This window comes from Ictidomys tridecemlineatus, chromosome 2 (assembly GCF_052094955.1).
Source record: "Ictidomys tridecemlineatus isolate mIctTri1 chromosome 2, mIctTri1.hap1, whole genome shotgun sequence".
Taxonomy (NCBI): Eukaryota; Metazoa; Chordata; class Mammalia; order Rodentia; family Sciuridae; genus Ictidomys; species Ictidomys tridecemlineatus.
This window is the reverse complement of record NC_135478.1, coordinates 145659553-145681687: the sequence shown is the minus strand read 5'-3', so window position 1 is coordinate 145681687 and position 22135 is coordinate 145659553. Positions and strand designations below refer to the sequence as shown.

The 22135-nt window shown below is 40.3% G+C and overlaps 1 protein-coding gene across 1 annotated transcript in view; it reads left to right on the top strand.

The window, feature by feature from the left end:
• Wipf3 (WAS/WASL interacting protein family member 3) overlaps window positions 1–22135 on the top strand; it is an 88479-nt gene that overhangs the window by 12795 nt on the left and 53549 nt on the right. Inside the window, exon 2 of the mRNA XM_078039911.1 lies at window positions 12847–13010. Within this exon, the coding sequence (XP_077896037.1) occupies window positions 12900–13010 (111 nt within the window). The 5' untranslated portion in view covers window positions 12847–12899. The remainder of the gene's footprint in view (window positions 1–12846; window positions 13011–22135) is intronic.

The window sequence follows — 22135 nt, the reverse complement described above, 5'->3', positions numbered from 1 at the left end:
TCTGTCTTTTCCAGGCTTGGGTCTTATTGCTAACTGCTAAGTATACGCTGAGTGGAATCCAGCTCCTGGGTGGCCCTCAAGCTTCTTGGTGGTGGATCTTGAACCATTTTTGCTGTTTCCTCTGTTGAGATTTTCTGTCTTGTCTTGGTTACTTTAGTAATTCACATTTCACTAGAGAATTGTCTATCTGATTTAAACAAAATCTTACAATCTTTTGCAGCTATCATCATTTTTCCATTTTCTTATCTTATTCTGTATGTTTGCGCTTTTTCTTTCTTCTCATTTTTTAGTTAGATGATTATTTATTTTATTGTTTTCCGTTATTCAGAGAATAAGCTTTTGGACTTACTAGCTCTAACATTTACATTTTTTTTTCTAATTCCTAAATATCTGTTTTCACATTCATAAATAGAAGTTAATTCCTTCCTTTCTTATGCTTCCTTTAGGTTTATATTATTGTTATTCACACTTCCTGGGAGATTTTCGGTCTTTATTTAATTTAATCAATGTATTTATTTTGGAGATGGGCACTGGGAATTGAACTCAGGGGTACTCAACCACTGAGCCACATTCCCAGTCTTACTTACTCTTTATTTAGAGACCTTCTTGAATTTAGAAAAACGGGCTTCTTTCATTGAAGAGGCAAAATAAAGCAAGCTTCCTTTTGGTAGACCACTTTCATTTCCAAAAACCTGCCACACCATTTCTTAGGAAAATTATGTTTGAAATAACTTTGGTTTTAGAGAAGATGGTATGCTATTTTTAATTTCTTTACTATTTATCTCAGAGCAGAACTCATTTGCTTCTCACACCTCTGCAAATTAGGAAAGAAGAAAAACCTTTTGCCCTTTTAAGATGGAGAAATAGCTGGGCATGAAAGTTAGAATTAGGGCCTGTTCTCCTGTCCCTCATAAAACTTCTCTTTGATTATGTTATTTTCCAACATACCAGGTGAGATCTTTCTTGTGGGCACTGTGAACCTTAAGAACCAACATTCAAAATATATTTCCCACACTGATAATTAGGTCTATTGTTGGCCAGGAACATCTCTTGCGTTCCTCTTGCCTTCTTATTGTAGTATGCCATAATGTCTCTAATAATCATTAAGATTATTTCATTAGGATTGTGAAACTCACAGGTAGAACTTTCATAATGAGTTGCTGCCAAGTATAGCTCCACCTTTTACAGAAAATTAACATTTGTATGATTTAGTGTTTCTGATAAAAAAAATTTTTGTGTGTGTGTTCTTGAGCAAAAAGTATGTATATGTGTGCATATATGTGTCTGTGTGCATATATATAATGCACACACATATATATCAATATATCATTGCCTAGATTTATAAATATCTCAATATCAAGGCAATTAGTTTGGCATTTGAGCATTACCTTTGGCCTTGTCAATACCAAGATATTTAAGATATAGTCCCTATCTTTGAGCCTTTGAGGAACCCATGGTCCAGTGAAGGAAGTTATGCAGATATAGGAAAAGACTATATCTGCTTTGCACCGTAATAAAAGGGTCCAAAGAATACTGGAGGTTCATTTATCTCTGCCGAAGAGAGACAGAAAACAAAACAATCTATACCGAGAAGCTGGAACTAGAGCAGAGTTTTAAAGGGTGATTAAGAATTTTCTAGGTGGTGAAGGCCGTGACATGTAAGCTAAATCGCATGGACAAATTCATAGAGAAAAGGTATGTGTCTTAGTCCATTTTCTATTGCTCTAACAAAGTACCCGAGGCTAGGTAAGTTCCAAAGAGAAGAGTTCTGGAGGCAGGGAAGTTGAAGATCAGGCAGCTGTATCTGACAAGGGCCTCAGGCTATTTCATAACACAGCAGATAACGTCACACGAGAAAGTAAGTGGACCAAGCAAGCTGACCTTGCTGTCACAATAACTAATTCAGTTCCACTATACCTAACCTACCTCCATGAGATGAGCATTAATGCCTTCAGAGGGCAGTGCTCCAAGGACTTAATCATCTTCCACTAGGCCCCACTCTGAAGGGTCCCACCAGGTTCCCACCAAGTCTCAATACCATTACATTGGGGACCAGGCTTCCAGCACATGGACCTTTTGGGACAGATCATAGCCAGATCATAACAATACACATGAACATGTCAAGGTTGCAGGTAAAGTGTAGGAGGCTCTAAATGGAGTAGAGAAGCAATGTAGAGTTTTATTCCAAGGCCAAGAGCCTGAAGAGGAGTATACTTCCCATCTATGTGTGAGTCTGCAGTGACAGCTGCCAGTCAGGCTATCAGGCTTTGCTGTGGATGAACTGTGCTGGCTGCCCCAGGACGGAATCTGCCTATTGACTGAGACAAAGATGGCTCCCCTTGTCAGATGGAGGTCCTAGTGTAACTTGAAACTGGATAAGAGACCTTTGGTACCAGAATCTCCTTGGTCCTCCTTTGACCCAAAGCAGGAGCATCAGGAATAATGAGAAAGCACACAATCTGACCTAATGTCTCACGTGTAACACTTGAAAAGAGAAAGGCTCTATTCTTTGTCCTTTTTTTTTTTTTTTCTTTCTGGGTACCGGGGATTGAACTCAGGCATACTCTACCACTGAGCCTCCCCCAGAGCCCTATTGTGTATTTTATTTAGAGACAGGGTCTCACTGAGTTGCTTCGTGCCTTGATTTTGCTGAGGCTGGCTTTGAACTTGCAATCCTCCTGCCTCAGCCTCCTGAGCCACTGGGATTACATGCAGGTTCTGTCTTTTCTGTACCCTGTGCCATAGCATTTCCTCAGTGGTTCTCAGAAGGGCATTTCAGGGGTACTCACAATCCTACCTGAAGGGTACCGCCTAGTCAGAAGAGAACGAAAACACCCTTTTTATAAACCTAACATGGTACAATAAAGAGGTGGCCATTCATTTTGTAAAGTAACTCATAATTTTGTAATATTGATTATAGATTGAATAATAACCACCTCGTTCTATCAAGGTATGTCTCTACTTTCCAAAACTAGACTTGCCATTTTTCAGAGGCATCACTATTACATAAGACAAAGCTTACTTATAAATATGTGACCAATACTATGTATTTTTAATAAACCCAGTTTTGTTTTTAGTTAATTTAAGGGGTGGGGGGGACAGGAAACCAATATTTTCTCCTTTCACCCTTGGAAACTGCACACACAATGATTTTCCTGGCCTTCTACCTTGATTTAAATGCCTGAGTCAGTGATAAATATCATCAGTGTCTCCATTTCTCCATCAAATGCTGTTCAAATATGATAATGAATTCAGTGAATGAACTGGAACAGATTTGCATTTCAGGAAGTCTTATAAAAGGGAACCAGTTTGTGAGCTCCTTGTGGGTGTGACATGAGGTTCTCATTAGATCATGACTGCTGCATGTCTCCATTTGGGAATTCACATGGACCAGTCTGTGGCTGATGACTGACTATGGCAACCAGGTAGCACGGAGTCAGTTCCATTTCAAGAGTGTGTCTCCCCCGTTTCCCAGGCAATTGCTCCTGCCCTCTGCGTGAGAGGAGCGTGGGCACTCAGCTGGTCTCCCTTTCCCTGTGGTAGGTCATTTCTAATTCGAAGTACAGTCTGCTGTTCTCAAGGATCCAGCCAGCTGAAAGTAAATGATTCTACACATCCATGAATCTTTTCTGTTGAGGACACGTTTGACAATTTATGGGACAGAGGTTTCATCATCCTAGATATTCCAGAGCAGGAACCCTTAGTGAGCATTGAGATCCCTTGCTGGTAAGATATTCCCAACTATTCTGATTCTGTGGGCCTGGGTGGAGGAGACTGCCTTTCTGACAAGCTTCTCCAAGGGTGGTTCCCAGAGCAGCAGCCTTGGCCTCACCTGAGGGAGCCTGTTGAAACTGCAGAGCTCCAGGCCTGCCCCAGACCCACTGGTCCACCTGAGTTGGAACGTGCATTTAACAAGTCCTCTGGGGTGGTCATTCTCCATGAAAGATTGGTAACTGCTGCTCTGGATCCTTCTCCCAAAGCTCTGCTTAGCTCCATGGGGAAACATGACAGGAGAGGTAGATAAACATTTTTATTTTGATAATTATTGTCTATGTATGTATGTATGTATTTAGCAGTCCTGGGGATTGAACCCAAGGCCTTACAGATACTGGGCTCTGCCACTGAGCTATATCCCCATCCCTTTTAATTTTATTTTTAAAAGTTTTTATTGTTTCATTTCAGTTATACCTGACAGTAGGATCCATTTTGATATTATACAAGCATGGAATATATCTTATTCTCATTCAGACCCCACCCGCTGCTTCCTTTCCTTAATTGATCTTTCTGCCGTTTACCTATAGTTATTATTATTTTTAAATTAACTTCTTGTGGGATTCACTGTGGTGTAATCATATATGTACATAGGAAAGATGTGAGTTACTTTCTACTGTCTTTTCTATTCCCGTCCCTGGTCCCTTCCCTTCATCCCCCTTTGTCTAATCCGATGAACGAACGTCTATCCTTTCCATCCTGCCTTGTTGTGGGTTAGCTTTCACATATAAAGAGAACATTTGACTTTTTTTTTTTTTTTGCCGGGGGGCGGGGGTGCTTGGCTTATTTCACTTAGCATGATTTACCAGCAAATATCATAAAGTCATTCTTCTTTATGCCCATCCCTTTTTAAAAAGTTTTATTTTGAGACAAGGTCTTACTAAGTTGCCAATGGTGGCCTCAAATTTGTGATCTTCCTCTGCCTGTGTCTCCTGAATAGCTTATAGATTATAAGAGTGTGCTACTATGCTCGGCTATTATGTTCATTCTTATTATTACCTTCCATTTTGTGACAAATGGTATTATTTTACCATTTATGGTTGAAACTTAAAAAGTTTCTTTTTCAAAATAAGCTTATTTACCTAAAATCATGAGTTTATTTATAGTGTTAAATAAATATAAGTTCAGGTGGTGTGTGAATGTCACAGAAACTATCAGTCATATGTACACAAGTGACTTAAATTAACATGGTGCTTAGGAGCCTGATTTCTGGAGCCAGATACCCTGAGTTTGAATATCAGCACCTCCACTAATTCACTTTGTGATTTAGGGCAAGAGTCTTAACCTTTCTGTTCCTTTCTGAATTACTACATGAAAACCTGTAAATATGGTACCTGTCCCATAGAAAGGGCATGCCAGGGCTAATTCATTTTACTATCATCTAGAGCAAGAATGCTCTGGAATTTTTCATCCTTTTTTTGTTTTATTTTTTAAAATCTCTTTATTTTATTTATTTTTTATGTGGTGCTGAGGATCAAACCCAGGGCCTCGCACATGCTAGGGGAACGCTCTACCGCTGAGCTGCAACCCCAGCCCTATCCTGCACTTCTTAATTCCCCCTGCTCTGTTGCCTACATATTCAGGCCAATATGCCCCACTTCCTAAAATCAAGGCTAGATGTTTCTAGGATTTTTCTACCACAGAGATTGAGAACAGCGGCTTCCACGTGGCCAGTGGAAGACAGACCCACTTGGGAGTAGTGGCAGGCGGCCAAGGTCTCCCCAGTGGGAGTCGGGGAGCCGGCTGCCTCAGAGCCTGCCCACTGGATGCTGAGGAAGTGACCACTCATGTTGCTTTCACCATCACCTGGAAAGAAGGCTTAAAAGACGAAATTCCTTCATAACTTGAAATTTTGAAACTCTACTATGTGTATTGTGAGAGGCCTTCCACGAGGGCTTTGCACATGGACTTGCAGGTTATGCTTTCCGGGCTGCAGGAAACATTTGAACAACCTACCCTTAATGTGGCAGGACTCTAGGAGACATCATGTGTGCCGGGGACGCCTGGGGGTTCATTCACCTCCGTTAGTTTGAGGGTAAAAAACCCTCTGTTCTTTTCTCTGATTTCACAGCCAAAAAATACCAAGAACTCAGCAGGACCGTATGGAGAGGTAAGAAATTAGAAAGGCACTGAGGACCTTATCTTCAGATCCCTGTTGAGATACATTTTTAGAACCAACAAAAGACGCTTTTGTGAAATGGTAGCAGTAATTTTTCTTGCTTTAAAAAAAAAAAGCACATTTTCTATTTGTGAGCAGCTGTAATCTGACAGAATATTCTTAGGGAGAAAAATCCTTAGATGTTTTGATGAGAGCAACTAGTGTGTAAAATTGTTTACTCTGAGTTATTTCTTTCTGAGATAACTCACAAAGCACAGCTGGAATAGAGACGTATATAACTTTTTATATTAACAAGCTTGGCAAGCCCAACCCTCATCTATTTCTGAATGGGCACAGACAGGCTGATCAGGTAGGAAAAGGAGGAGACCAGCAGGACAGGAGAAAGAACAGTTCATCAACTGATCAAGAGGGAGGTCCACACTCCCTATGCCAAAAGAACTCCCAATAAAGAGGTCACACTATGGCAGTCTGTGAGCTCCGTGTGACCCATCAACATGTTCTGTTGGCACTCTGGGGCTGAAAAATGCTTTAACAGAGCTGGCAATGTAGCTCAGTGACTTGAGTTCTTGCCTAGTGTATGCAAGGTCCTGGATTCAATACCTAGTACCACCAAAAATAAATAAATAAATAAAACTAAATAGAGTGCTTTTAGAGTTACATGGAGATGGCCTTCATATTCTTGTGTTTTGCCTCTGATGATTAAACCAACCATGGATCGAAAATACTTGGAGAAAATATTGCATCTGTACTGAACATATGCAGACTTTTCCCTTGTTTTTAGTTCCTAAATGATCCAGTGCAACAACTATTTATGTGGCATTTATATTGTATTACGTATTATAAGTAATCTAGAAATGATTCAGAGTATATGGTTGAATGTGTGTAGGTTATAGGTAAATACTGTGCCATTATAGATGATGAATTTGAGCATCTGAAGATTTTGTTATCTGTGAGGGCTCCTAGGACCACAGTTACCAAGGGATAACTGGACTTACCCACATTTAAAAATCCTATTTTACATAAGAATTTGGATATGGAGCTTTCCCTAGGGAAAATAAAAGAGCATTGGCCAATGCTGAGCTTTCACTCCTGTGGAATATCACATCAGTCGCCAGAGTTGAGAGGGGTCCTCTGCTCCAGACCCAGGCCTCGCCCATTAGCCTTGTCCCTTCTGCACCCTGTTCCTCTGGTATCTACCCTACCCCTGAGTCAGTGTTATCCTGCTGCAAGGGATGCTGGGAAAAAGAGCTCCCGGCTTCTGGCTGTCTCACCATGTGAGAAATTCCTCAGGCACAGGAAAAGTGGCTAACCATGGTGGGTGGCCACAAGACAAATGTCCACCCCTACCCAAGGAAGGAGACACTTGCAGAGTGGTTGGCCACCATCTAAGCCTCTGTATTCCCAGCCTTCTCCACTTCTTTTTCTCACATGCAGAGCCCTGCAGCTGGCTTGCGTTCTCCCACTTCTGTCTCTGTTTATAAACCACTTTTGTACATTTACAAAGTACAAAAGCTAACTAGAGCAGAACCCATAGACATATGTGTGCCTGTTGAAAAATGTGGTAGCTTCAACTAATTGTTTATTTATTACACCCCTCCTCAAGTTCGAAATGATGATGGCATACCTCAGCAGTCCCTGCATCTCTTGGGGGCATCCCACTCCTACTTCTACTACAGTTATTCATGGTGGTGATGGGGATTAATATGGTGTCCAGTGGAGTGCCTGATCAGGATCTGCACTTCTTTCTCTGCAGAGAGGACCTGGACTATGGTCTTTATTGAAGCCTGACAGCAAACTGTTAATTAAGTATTCTAGCTCCTGTTTTACAAAAAAAAAAAAAAAAAAAAAAAAAAAGTTAAGGTCACTAACCTGAAGCAACTTGTTCAAGGTCATGTCACTGAGGTCTGTCTGACTCTAAGACCAGCATTGTCTCTGTGTTCAGGGCCTCACCTGGGAGCACATGTTGGCTGTTTCCCTTACCATTCTCTAATGGTGCTTAAATAGCTAATGTGCATTTTGATGCTGTTTTTCAGTTATTTTGTGAGTTAAAAGTACAAAAGCCTTTGAGAACCTAGCTTTTTTAAAAAAAATCCTAAACATTTTATATATTTCAGAACAAAATAATATTTTTAAATGGGTCGGTAGAGCACAAAAGCATCAAAGAGCTCATGGGTACAGCCTGTAACTTCCTGGAGCTCTGTATTCTTGTCAGATCTTAACAAATACTTCTCTAGATAATTGCTTAATTATTATATCTGTCAAGAAAAAAGCCTTCACAGCCATCAAGTACTGCATATAAAAATACCCTTTAATCCCAGACGTGGAAAAACCATTCCCTGTGATTTCAGTAAAGCAGAATCCCCATGGTACCTAATCATTCTCAGATTCCTAAGGACAAGAGTAGATGGAGAACAAGAGCCCATGGGGAGAAGCCAGGGGAAAGATTGTCCTCACCTTTGTGCCCCTTTCATTGAAGGCCCCCCCAAATATTTTAAGTTTTTGCAAAATGGAAACAGAGAAGGAATGCAGTTTGAATCGTGCCAATTTAATAAAATAATGTGGTGCTGTAGAAATGAGGCCAAAAGACCTGGACTTTCAACTCAGCATTGCTGCTCTTTCTGAAATGTACTAGGGGGGATAAAATGTGGTTTTGTGTTACATGGAAATGTCAGGATCTACCCCATGATTGTTGAGAGAATTCAATGAAATAATGTATTCAAAGTCCCTAAAGCTGTGCTGAGCGTTTACTAGGGGTTCCAACAGTTATATTGCTGATCCTCATTATTTGCAGATTCCATTTTTGCAAATTCACCTTCTTACTAAAATGTATTTGTGACTCTAAAATAGTGTTCATGATGTTTTTGTGGTCACTCACAGACATGGGGAAAGTGGTAAAAATATAAGTCGCCCAGCAGGCATATTCCCAGCTGAAGTGGGACAAGGTGACACTCTGTCTTCTTGCTTTAGCTCTTACCATAAACAAGCTCTCAGGCTATTTCATGCCTCATTTTAAAAATGTTTGTGCTTTTTCTGTTTAGCAAAGCACAGTGCCGATGTGCTGTCTAGTGTCGTAAGCCCAAGAAAGCTGTATGTGCCCTAGGGAGAAAAGCTTCATTCAGTCATGAGTCATCCTGCTGTTGGCCATGAGTCCTGTTGTTCTGTTCAGGCCCTCAGTGAATTGGATGATGCCCACCCACATTGGTGAGGGAGAGCTAGATTCAGTCTACAGATTCAAATGCTAACCTCTTTCAGAAACAACCTCACAGATACACTCAGAAATGATGTTCTGCCAACTATCTGGGAATCCCTCAGCCCAGTCAAACTGACACATAAAATTAACCATCACACTCATGTGTTTATTTATTACATCCCTCCTCAAGTTCCAAATGATGATGGCATTCCTCAGCAGTCCCTACATCTCTTCGGGGCGTTTATCCCACTCCTACTTCTATTACAGTTATTCATGGTGATGATGGGGATTAATACGGTATCCTGTGGAGTGCTTGATCCCAGCCATCAAGTACAGCATTTTATGATTTTATACAGAGAGCATAACTATGGTGACCAATAAGAATTGACTATATTTACCGGTAGCAATGGCATACACCTATAATCCCAGAGGCTCGGGAAGGAAGGAGGATCACAAGTTCAAAGCCAGCCTCAGCAAAAGCAAGGTGCTAAGCAACTCAGTGGGACCCTGTCTCTAAATAAAATAGAAAATAGGGCTGGGGGATGTGGCTCAGCGTTTGAGCGCCCCTGAGTTCAATCTCCACTACCAAAAAAAAAAAAAAGAAAGAAAGAAAAGAAAAAAGAAAAATTGACTGTATTCTATATAGTTCCTATGTTAGAAAGGTTAAATATTAGTGACTAACAAAGTAACTCCAACAACTCCATGACTTAAAACAACAGAAGTTTATTTTTTCACATCTGTAATGTCTCATCAGATGTTTGAAAGGAAATCTTACAAAAGGTGAGCCAGGAACCCATACTAAAGCAGGCTTACAATAATTGAAACAAGGATAAATTATCAGCTATTTGTATTTGACATTTTCTTTCGCAGAGGCATCCTTTCATCTTATGGCTCTGCTAACACATAAGACCTTTGCTTATGGAGAAAGGAGTCCTGGGTAGAAGGCCTTAAGAGCCAGCCCAGAAATAGAGCCCCTCACCTGTGCTGCGTTCTGTTGGCCAGAGCTCAGTCACAGAGTTACACCTACCTGCAAGGGAGGCTGGGAAATGAAATTGAGCTGTGTGCTGAGGGAGTTCATGAATCACCCTGCCATAGTTTCTCTTAGAAGTTATTTCCTATGGTTATTTTTCCTTAGGTAAGGAGCATTTAAGTTTTTCTTTCTTTCTTTTTTTTTTTTTTAGGTTTTTATTCCAAATCCTTTTCAGTTCTTTACTAGGGAAAGAAGATCTAGCCCCTCTCATGTGTCTTAGTTAAAAGATGAAGTCCTTACATAATGAGATCTTTCTTTATTCCTTTTTTTCTATTACTTCAGCCAAATCTTTAATCTCTGACTGAAAATATTTTTGCCACCGAACAAAAGATTATGTAAAGAATATACCCAATGCCTCTGTGAAAGAAAATGTCAAATACAAATAGCTGATAATTTATACTTGTTTCAATTAAATTATAAGCCTGCACCCAAGTTGCTTTAGTGGCTATAAAAACAGTAGCTTTATTATTATATTTATCAGGTTTTAAATAAAACAACATTGACACTCCTTGAAAAAAAGCATGCATACCTCTAATATCTCTACTTCAATTTACTATGGCCTTATGCTGTGGCCTTATGCAGTCCTTCTATTCTCATTTTAATATTGAGGAAAGGGGAAGTAACAATGTTTATCAGCACCTCCCACCCCAGCCTTTAGAGAGAATATTATACAAGAAAAGTGTAGTCTTGTTAAAGGATCACCTCTTTGGAGTTCTTAGGAAATTCCATGCATCTCTTTAGAATTATAAGGAAAATCATCATGAATTTTTTCCCCCAAAGTTGCACTTACCTGTATATTTTCTTCCATTTGTAACTTTTACATAATTTTAGAGGATTTTTAAATCCTGCTGAACAGAAGCTGATACCGTATGATCCAGCAGTACCATGCCTGGGTATATACCTAAAAGTTCCTAAGGTTGTTTGTACACCAAGGCCCACAGCAGCATTTTTTCACAATTTTTTAGAGCAATCCAGGTGCCCACCAACAGATGAATGGTTAAACAAAATGTGGTATTGACATTTCATGGAATAATCAGGAATAAGTTCTGATATATGCTAACATGAATGAACATAGAAAACATTAATGCTAAGTGAAATAAGCCAGACTCAGGCAAATATTGTATGGTCCCATATAAGTGAAGTACTTATAAGAGGCAAATTCATGATAAAGAAAGTAGAACAGAGCGGTGGTGGGGAGATCAATGAAGAGTTATTGTTTAATGGGTAGAGTTTTTCTTTGGGATGGTGGAAAATATTTGGGAAGGGATAAGGTCATTGTCAAAAAGCCTTGTTAATGTACTTAACACCACTGAATGGTTTACTTAAAATAGTTAAAACAATACATTTTATATTATTTTTATTCTGCCACAATAAATAAAAAAATCACATTGAAAGGAGACTGGACTTTGGGCCTTTAAGCCTGAGTTCCAGTCCAAGGTCAACCAGGGGGTATGACTTTGAGCAAAGAACTTCATGTCTCTGAGTGGCATATTGCTTATCTATAAAAATGAGAATGTTACTACTGGCCTTAGAGGATTGTTGTAGAAATTAATGTGATTGGCCTGTCACATAATAGGCACTGTGTAAAAAGATAAAGAGAACTAACATTAAGTAAGCAAAATCCAGTAGACTATGTGAAGGTTAAAAGGGTCATAATTGTGGGGATTCTTTAATATAGGTTTTTAGTCCTTACAGTGTGACTTGATATGGGTTTTAAGATATTCATCTGCATCCAGACACACATGTGCTCTGCAGACAAGCACATTTATCTGGAGATTAGATATCAACTATTTGAAATAGATATCAACTATTTGAAATATCTGAAATAGAACCTTATTTGCAGAATCATGCCTAAAAGCCCTAGGTGTGCAAACGCCAGATTAAAGTCTATGTAGAGGAGAAGTGCATGCCTATACCCAGAGGTTGTGCAGAAACTATGATATGGGGACAGCAAGGAAAGTCAGAGCTGACAGGAGAGAAAGAGGCAGGAGAATGACTAACGCCCCTGGAAGCTTTGCTTGAGGCTTGCGTCATGAGTAATGTTAAGCCTGTGACATTCAGAAAAGGTTAAATTTCATTCTGTTTGCTTTGCTTAGGAAGTTGGGAATCTATGCAGTATGCATTGAAAAGGATAAAACTGCAGGTTCGATGCCAATGATGTGGATTTCAGTTATCTGGAAAAATCCTTATAGAAGGAAGTGTGGCTGTTTCTCTATATACTCGATTTTTTTTTAAAAGAAAGAATTTTTTTATATTTATTTTTTTGTTTTCCGCGGACACAACATCTTTATTTTTATGTGGTGCTGAGGATCGAACCCAGCGCCCTGCGAACGCCAGGCGAGCACGTTACCGCTTGAGCCACATCCCCAGCCCAACATGTACTCGATTTTTATTGAGACAAAAATTCAAAACCCAATTGAGTCAAATGTATGAAAGATGATATATCATGAGCTCTGTAATGTTTTGAACAATCAATAAAAAAATGAAAATTAAAAAAAATAGCTGAATTCTATCAGCTTTATCACCTAATTATCTCTAGAATCTAGTCGGTTCCCAGCATTTAGCCTGAGGCCAGCCTTGCACCGGGCTCTTTGAGTGAATGAATGAATTCAATGAATTAATGAACAAGCCTAAGAACAAAACCGTCTACAACATGCATGTGTCTGTAACACATGAACTGCCTGCATGTAAAGAAAGACATCCATGTTTAAAACTATCCCTCTTTTTCTTTTTCAGAGCAGAAACCCCTCTCTTGGGACCACTCATAAACAAGAGACACCAACACTGCCATGCCAGTGCCGCCGCCGCCCCCACCTCCTCTGCCTCCACCTCCCCCGCCTCTGGGAGCTCCTCCCCCGCCTCTGGGAGCTCCTCCCCCTCCCCCACCATCAGCACCTCCGGTAAGACCTGTTTTATTTTCTGTCTGGTTTGCTTTGGAGCAGGGGGTGCTTGGATTACACTATAGGCAAAGGTTCTCCATGTTCAGAAGCAACCACTACCTAGCTCCGCAGTGGCAGGTGGACCTCAGGTAGCTCTGACAGCTTTAGGATCTGATTCCAAACCAGCCTGGGCCAGGTATCTGTCTCTTCTATTCCTCGGCAGCACCCACCTGCACTGTTCGCGTCACCTTCCTTTGACTCCTGCCGCCGGTACAGGGCTCCTTGAGTTTCCCTACGTGTCTTTCCACCTCACTGGGAGCCTCACGTGCCAGGCCCTGCCAAAGCGCACAGCTGAGGAGGCATTGCAAAATCAAGTTCCCGTGGTAAATGGGAAGGTGATAGATAATGACACCTTGGACTTCAGTCCCTGGTTCTACGTTCAAGCAAGTCAAGTGTCATGTGAAATGCCACAGTGAAAAATATAAATCACTAAAACTTCCCTGTCTGCACAAGACTGAACTCTTTCTGTTTCAGTTTGTGCTACTGGACACTCTCCTGGTTTCATAGTTTGGTTTGGATTAAGTAGGGGCCGCAGAGGGTGGTCATTTTGTTTTAGAACATGGATTCTCAATCTCGTCACCACTGATATTTGGGATCAGATAAATCTTGTTGGAGGAGCGGGCAGTCCTGTTCATTTTAGGATACTTAACCACAACCCTAGCCTCTGCCTACCAGATGCCAGTAGAATCCCTCAAACATGGCAATAAAAAATGTCCCCAGGTATTGTGAAATGTCCCCTGGTGGGGGACAAAATATAGAGAAAGAATAGGAATAAGTATTAAAGTTTCCCTGATGAATTCAACCCCACACGGTAGAATCCAGTCATCATGAAGTGTTGAGCGATTTATAAGTGAATGAAACATACACAAATTATCTTATGGATCCTAAACAGATTGCTCCCACTGAGGAACAGCTTATAATAATTTTAAATATGATGATACAGGATGAATCACCAGAATAAATGAACTTACCAAAACCCATGTTATTGGAGATTTGGGGAATGACCTATTTTTAAACCTTGCTGGTGACCCACAGCTATCTGGGCTCAATACATGTAGAACAAGCCTTTCTGGAGTTCTCTAGTAGATAAAGCAAACCTGAATGAATTTCCCCTGGTTTTATTTTAAAGACTAATTTAAGTATTTAACCCTAAAAAAACCAAAAGGAATTTATACACGGATATGGACAACAATACTCTTCATTCTAGTGAAAAGAAATAGATCTTAAGTGGTTTATGATACCTTAAATGTATTATGCTGTTAATTAAAAACTTTATTAAGCTCTAGTGTTAATTAAAAATCACATCTATGCTGATTCTGAAAAGGTAGAGAAAAATGGTGAATTAACAACATAATTTTGCATATAATGAAATCAGCTATAAATATCAAAGATTAAAAGAAATTCAATAATACTGTTAATAAATTTTAATATTTTGTGAGGGAATTTGTTTCCTTTAAAGATGCCAAAATTAAATATATGCTATGTCAAGATCATTGTATTGTCATGAGCAACTAATAAAAATAAATAAATAAATAAATAAATAAAGTTGAAATACTTTACCATTAAAAAAAGATGCCAAAATTCAAAATAAATAATCATAATTCTATATTTGGTTAGTATTTTACAGTCCCTCCCTATTTCTTTTTTTTCAACCCTCCCTCCTTTTGGGCCATCTATCTTACAGAAGAACAGATGAATTTGAGAGGAAACTTACATTTTAATATTCTTTGAAACATTTTTCTGCAAACTTGGAAAAATATTTACAATATATATTAAAGACAAAAATTAATGTCCTTAGTATATAAAGAGCTCCTACAGATCAGTATAAAAAGGGTAAATAGAGAAATGGAATAGGATGGAGCAGAGGAAATACAAATATTTTGACCTCCACTACAGTTGAATCAATGTAAATTAAACCTACAGGTTGAGCTTGCCTAATCCAAAAACCTAGCATCTAAAATGCTCCATCTTGAGCATCATGTCATTTTTGAACATTAACATGATGCTCACAGTGTTTTGGGTTTTGTAGCATTTCAGATTTAGGATTTTTGATTAGGGATGCTCAATCAGTATAGTCTATGTAAGTATTTCAAAATCTGAATGCATCAGAAATCTGAAATGCTCTGGTCCAGCATGACAGGTAAGGGATGTTCATCTTGTAATGAGAAACCATTTTCCTCCATCAGTTTGTTGGCTGGAGTGTTAGGAACCAGGTTCTTATAATACTTATAATACTTAGTTAGGGGCAAAAAAAAAAAAAGTGTTATAATTCCCTAAGACACAATTTGTCAATAAAGACCAAACCCTTCAGAAAATGAATATACTCTATGACCTAGTTTTACCTCAAGCAATTTTTCTTTAACTATTCATCACAGATTAATAAAAATACAGGATATCAATGAAAGTATTACTTAGAGTAGCAACCAAAAAGAAAGAAAATAACTAAAATTCTAATTTTCAATTTAATAAATAAATAATCCACAAAATGGTATGTATCCGGCAGCCATTAAAGTTACATTCAAATTATTTTGCAATTTCCACTGTCTAATTTATTCAACAACAACCATCCATGAAAGCTGAAATCACTTCATGAAAGGTTGTTTGGGTTCTCAGGATGTTCTCAGGACCCCAATTCCTGTTCTCAGGAATTTTGACAACAAATGTCAACCACAGATGACAGTGTGTGTGGTGTGTGTGTGTGCACTGTGTCGAGGATCCAACTCAGTGGCCTGCTCTACCACTGAGCTATACTCCGGCTCTTTTTTGGGGAAGAGGGGGTACAGACTACTTCTAATTACAAAGGGGAAAATTTCCCCTTAAAATGGATCAAACTTGGTATCAGCTATAGTGGAATGACTGACAGCACAAGCCGCTGTGATACATTGAGAACTACACAGCATCACCCTGTAGTAATCTGCCAAAAATGAATGTACTCTTGAGCAAACATTCAGACACATCCAGAATATGGGACATTCTACACTAGAGTCTGGCAAGCTGGAGCCCATGGCCCAAATCCATACACATCACCCATTTTCTTAAAGCCCTTGAGCTAAGAATGGCTTTTACATTTCTAAATATCTGGAAAAAAATCAAAAGTAAAGTTTCATGGCCCATGAAAATTATGTGGAATCTTAGCCCTTAAATAGAGTTAATTGGAGCACAGCCTTCATTTACATATTGTCTGTGGCTGTTTTTATGCTACAGAGGCAGAAACACCAATTAAGGAAAATGTGATTTTCCCCCCAAACGGAATTCCATTCTTCTAATGAGTACACATTTATTTTAAATACTGACTCAATTATTATTAACATATTTTGAATTTTGACAATAAATATTTTGTGGAAATTTGTTTTTTCTTTTGTTATATAAGTACATACATGTTATCCTTGATTTTGCCTCTTGGCTCACAGTGCCTAAAATATTTACTGTCTGGTCCTCTCCAGAAAAGATTTGCCAACACCTGTCCCACAGCCAGCTGGTCTGGATCAGCCTTCCACTCGTCACCAGCAGACAGTGGTCTTAGTACATTTGCATCAGACCTTAGCCTCTATGCTTCATGTCTCAGCATCCCCTCTCAACTGTGGCCCACCCCACCTTGCCTGATCTGGCCCCTGCCTGCCTCTCCTACTGAGCCCCTCTCCTGGGGTCTCCCACCTTAGATCTCTGGCATGGCTGTCCTTTCCACTCGGAAGACCCTTTCTGCTACTCTCAGCTCAGAGGTCACTTCTTCCTACGCGACACTGGCTTTAGACATATTTTTAAAACCCTCCTTCAGATCTATCGTCCATCTTTAACTCTGGTTTGTGTTTGATGTTTTTTCATTTTGTGTGTGTGTGTGTCCCTTGTACCTGGCTTGAAATAAGAAAGAATGAGTGAGTAGGTGAGCGAACGAATGAATGAGTATCTGTGTGAATAGGGTTTGGAAATGGAGTTGAAGTTTTTCATAACCAGGGCTCAGAACTCCAAGCATCAATGCTGTTGAAGAAACAATTACTCAGTGATACTTGTTAAAGGGCTGGAAAGAAGACTGTGTTCAGACCACAGTGACAGGCACCACTCAGTGGGAGTTTCCCGTGGGGGAGAGAGATTGGGCTCAATACAGCGTGAGCAAGTGGGAATTTGTAGCCAAGGGATATGTGATCAAGGAAACATCAGGATTCTTGCTGAGGACAGGCCAGATTGATCAGACCCCAGCTAGGGGAAGGTACAGACAACCAAATAGAGAGCATTATCTAAACTAACTTAGCCAGGTTCTTTGCCAAAACTGAATTTTGCAAGGAAGTACATAAATGAGCCTAGGAGAAGGTGCGGAAGCTAACTACAGCTGGGTCAAGCAGAAAATCCTTGTCAATGCAGAGATTCCCCCCATCTCTTTGCTCCCCACTTCCCTGTCTTCATCCCCCCATTTCTGATGCATATCTTCTCTTTTTCCAAGAATGTGGGAGCAGAGGAGGGAGAAGGGCCAGGGGCCTGCTGGAGCTCTGGAGTGAGCCCTCTCTAGACCCTGACGGCTCTGCCATCCTGTTTTCCTGCAGCTGATTTCTCTGTCTTTCCAGCAAGACTCCTTTGTCTCAGCCTTTTAAAATCCAGTAACAATATCAAAATTGCCCTCAGGGTGCTTTGGTGGTCCTCTTATACTTAAATTATTGTTGCTTTGTCTACCTAAATTATTGTTGCTTTTAACATATCTAAAAAAATATATGATGGGTTTGATTTTTAAAACGCAGCAGAATTGTACTGAACTTTTGCTTTCAAATGTTCTTTGACCCCTCCTGTTCAAGTGTCCTTGGACCTAGTATGCAAGCTGGGTGAATCACTCCTTGAGGGCCTGTGAGGTTTTTTCTTGCTACAATCCCCTTTGACATGTGGTACATTCTGTCCAAGAGGAAGCAAATGTAGTCACTCACCAGCTGATACATTTTGGAGTTGGGTTGCCCAGGCAGAGTCTGACAGGTTCCTGGCCACAACACATGTATTTATTTATAAAATAGATTTGTGGATTTTTGTGGCATTATTTTTTTTTAATTTTAGTTGTCAATGGACTTTTATTTTATTTATTTATATCTGGTGCTGAGAATCGAACCCAGTGCCTCACATATGCTAGGCAAGCACTCTACCACTGAGCTACGGCCCCAGCCTCATGGCATTATTTTTTAATGTTGCTGTTCAGGTTAAAACATCCTCAGAAGGAAGCAATTGTCTTAGGGTTGTCCATACTTATTGTTTAAACACCAAAGAAAAACTGACTTTTAATCATGCTTTTCCACTAAAAGCAGCACTCTAATGAGGAAGACACCACAGCGCTGTATATTTTTGCCTGCTGTTTTGGGGTATAATTGTTAATACGGATGCTGAGAAGAAATTACAAGCAGACATCTATCCTGGCCCCTCACTGTTCAGCTCCCTTAAGGTGTTTGCCAGTTTTTGCATTCAGGACACTTGGTGGCATGGTTTTTCTCTGTGGAGTCTAAGAAATGCATGATTTATGATAAAAGTAGATTTAACAACGCTAGAAATACCAGCTGTGACTTTCAAGGGGAAAGTCTAGCACGCAAAGGCTTGCCATATAGGACAACATGCCAATCTGTGAAAGGCAATGTGGAAAATGCAGTGTTCTCTGATGTCTCATGGGAGACATGGAGGCTTGTGTTCGCTCTTGTTAAAAAGAAGTGGTGGGGGTGAAGTGTTCTTGGTGGAAGGGCGCTTAGCAGAACTGCATATTATACTAAGTTCTGTAATTTGCATGTTTACTGGTGCATGTGGAATAATGAAAGGCTTACAAATTCTTAAATACTGTCACTCACATAGGTTCTCCTGATGCTGTAGTGCTTTGGTTATTGTCAATAATGAGAGAGGTTTACCAGGGATCGATGGTGGCCGATGGAATAAGGAGAAGGTTTTTGCATGATGCCATGCTATTAGGATCATATTAAGTTGACATTTGGTCTCTGCTTACCAGTTTGCAAAACTACACCTTTGTCTTCAAGTAATTTTAAAACCTGATTCTCCCGCTCTGTCGGCTTGCACCAGGAGCAGTAACCCTGCTTTAGTGAAAACAGAGCCTGTCTTTGCAACAGATCTCCTGTCTATGAGAGAGAGGGGTGTGTCAGGACCTGCCACTCATACTTCCAAAGAGCCATTCAGAGTGGTATTGAAATGTGTTCTTTCTGTCACAGCTGTTAGGTGGGTGGGGTGACAAGGACAAAAAGGAAAAGGCTGGCAGGAGGTGCAGGAGGTGGCGATTATGCACTAATAATGTCTAGGACTCTGCCAGAAGGCCTGGGTGTTCTTGTGAAAGGCCTTTCTCAAGTATCACAAGAGCATTGGAGCAGGAGCTGCTCTCATGCATCTAGGCAACCCAGGGTTATGACAAGAAGCTGACATGGGGTATAATGTCAGAGGGTGACCCTTGGATGTGGCCCATTGCTGAAGTGATCATCCCTCACTGGAATTTTATTTTACACCTGAATATTCTGGCTCTTTGCCTTTGAAATGCCTTTAAAACTCCAGTGCAACTAATAATTCCTAGAAAACTGCCCATGAGCCTTTCCCCCCTCCCCCAAGTGTCTTTTCAGCTGTATGTGGTTTTGATTAGGAAAGGACACCATGGTTTGGAGCCTGAGTCTTTGGGGCAAAATGCCTAATCCCCTAACCGCTCTCACCTCTTTCACCATCCTTGTGATAAAAGGAAAAACAAAGCAAAACAAAAAATCCCACCAAGCTCAGGTTGCAGCAAGCAAAGAGCTATGCAGCCTCAACCAGGCAGAAGAGACTGCAGTGAGATGGAGGCACTGGTCCACTGAGCTCATTTGTGTGGACAGGACATCTCTGCTGCCAGCAGCTTGTGGGTCCTGTCTCCTAGAATGTTGAATAAAAGGACAGGTATGTGGAATGAGAAAAGCAGGGTACATCCCTAAGCAGTGTGACCCCAACTGTATAGAAGAAAATACGCCTGCTCATGTGAGCTCCAGATAGATTGTGAGGACACAGATGTCCTCTCTAGGTTTCCCTGATGGGGGAGGGGTGGTGGGTAATTTTAATTTTCATTTTTTTTGTGTAGTTCCACATTTTTCCAAATATCTACATGGAATCTTTTTAATTTTATAATTAAATTTTTTTAAAGTAATGATCTCTTGGCAATTGGCTGAGTTGGCCTGAATTATAATAGTGTATAGCAACAATCATAAACATTCACTCTGCCACAATGCAGAGGAACTCAGTTTTGTCTTGTCTTTAGCGATTGTGCCTCAGGTACTATGCTAAGCATGTAATATGAATTATAAATTCATGTTTATAACCAGTGAGATCAACACTGATAGTGCTGTTTTGCAATGATGGTCCTGGAGCAGAGAGAGAAGTGACTCACCCAGGGGCACATAGCTATTAACTGGGCAGGGTGTGGTTTGAACCCCAGCCGAATGGCACCAGTCCTTGCTCTGAACTGGTAAGCCAACTGCTCTTTGATGTAAACTCAAAGGGCATTGAGCTACTGGAATTCTTAGGGAAGCAATTCTCAAGGATTGCTTCTACCTATTTGAATCTAAAAACCAGAAAATCAATGGATCCCATTCTCCAAACCCTGGACACATCTTCCAGATTTCCTTCCTGTATGCCTAACCTGCTCCTATGACCATTCTTTTCTTTTCTTTTTCTTTGTGGATCCATTGTTTTCCCTAGCTTGCTCTGTTGGTTTCTACCTCTAAACAGAAAAAAAAAAAAATGCAAGTTTCCATTTGAGTTAAACCCACGGTTTGCAGCAGAGAATCAGCATTACAGAAGTGGCCACAATGCAGAGGAACTCAGTTTTGTCTTGTCTTTAGCTTACAGGGATGCCTGGGGATGAGCTCAGAAAGATTGGGTCTCTGATGCTGGTCACACAGTGGGGACAGTCAATGCCATTTAAGCTCAGTTTCAGGAGACCACGTCCTTAACCTTGACTGACCATCATCAAGCTTTGGCTGCACAGAATTCCTGGGTCTGTGCCTCAGGAGAGTTTAGAACCTGAATCCAGAGAACCCTAAGCTTGTCATAGATCACTGCTCAGTCATGGAAATGTTGAGTAGAGAATTGGATTTTCAGACCAGGATTCTGAAGGTTCTATTGCCTCTTCATCATTTCCCACCTGAGAGTTCCTTGAAGTCTCCTCTTTAAAGAGCCCTCTTGACCTCTGAATTAGTCATATTGCTTCTTCCTACGCTTGCTTCTTCTATCATTTGAGCTGTCTCTTAAACAATCAAGTCGGGTGAGGGATGAAAGAGGGTCTTGGGGCCCATGGTCACACGGTAATAGTGAATGACTCAGAGAGAGGGTGTGTGCCTAGGTCAGTGCCAGCACCTAGCAGGAACTGCCTTTCTGAGCTACTGACTTTGCTGAAGACCCTGTAAGTCACTAGGCAAACCTGCAATGACCAAAAAACCCCTTGCCTAAGACTTGAAAGCCAGTGCATGTTCAATATGTTCAAATTTCAGTAAGAACATTTGATAAAGCAAATGCAATTATATCAGAAGTAACTTTAGGGGCAGCAACAATTAGTATTTGGGCATGACTTTAAAAGCTCTTAAGTATCCTTTGGCACAACATCACCATTCCAATTTTCTATTGTTCTGTAAAAGAGTAGATCCTGTACCTTTGCTTTTCAATAGGCATTTAAAAACTCACAGAAAGTACACAGTGTACCTGTTTTGTAGATGGTAGCAATAGATTTCCATCTGGAGCAGTAGATTTCCATTTTAATAAGATCTGCTCTAATAGAGCAGTAGAAATGTGCTTTCAGGCTGGTAGAAGCAGGATTATACCTGTACCATGTACAGGGTCTAAAACTCAAAGGGGTAAAAGCTAAAAGGGTGTTTGTGTCCCACAGCCCACAGGTCAGCACTTACTGTTTTAATCAGGATCATGTAATGATGCAGCATAGTATGTTTAAAACAAAAATTCATAGATTTTAGACTTACGCCGATTGGAAATTGAATCCCAGGTGTGCTATTATTTCCTAGCTATAGAATATCAAGTGAATTACTTAACAACTCTGAGCTTCAGGTTCCTATCTGTTAGTGGGAATCACAATGGCCACTTCTAGGGAAGGTTGC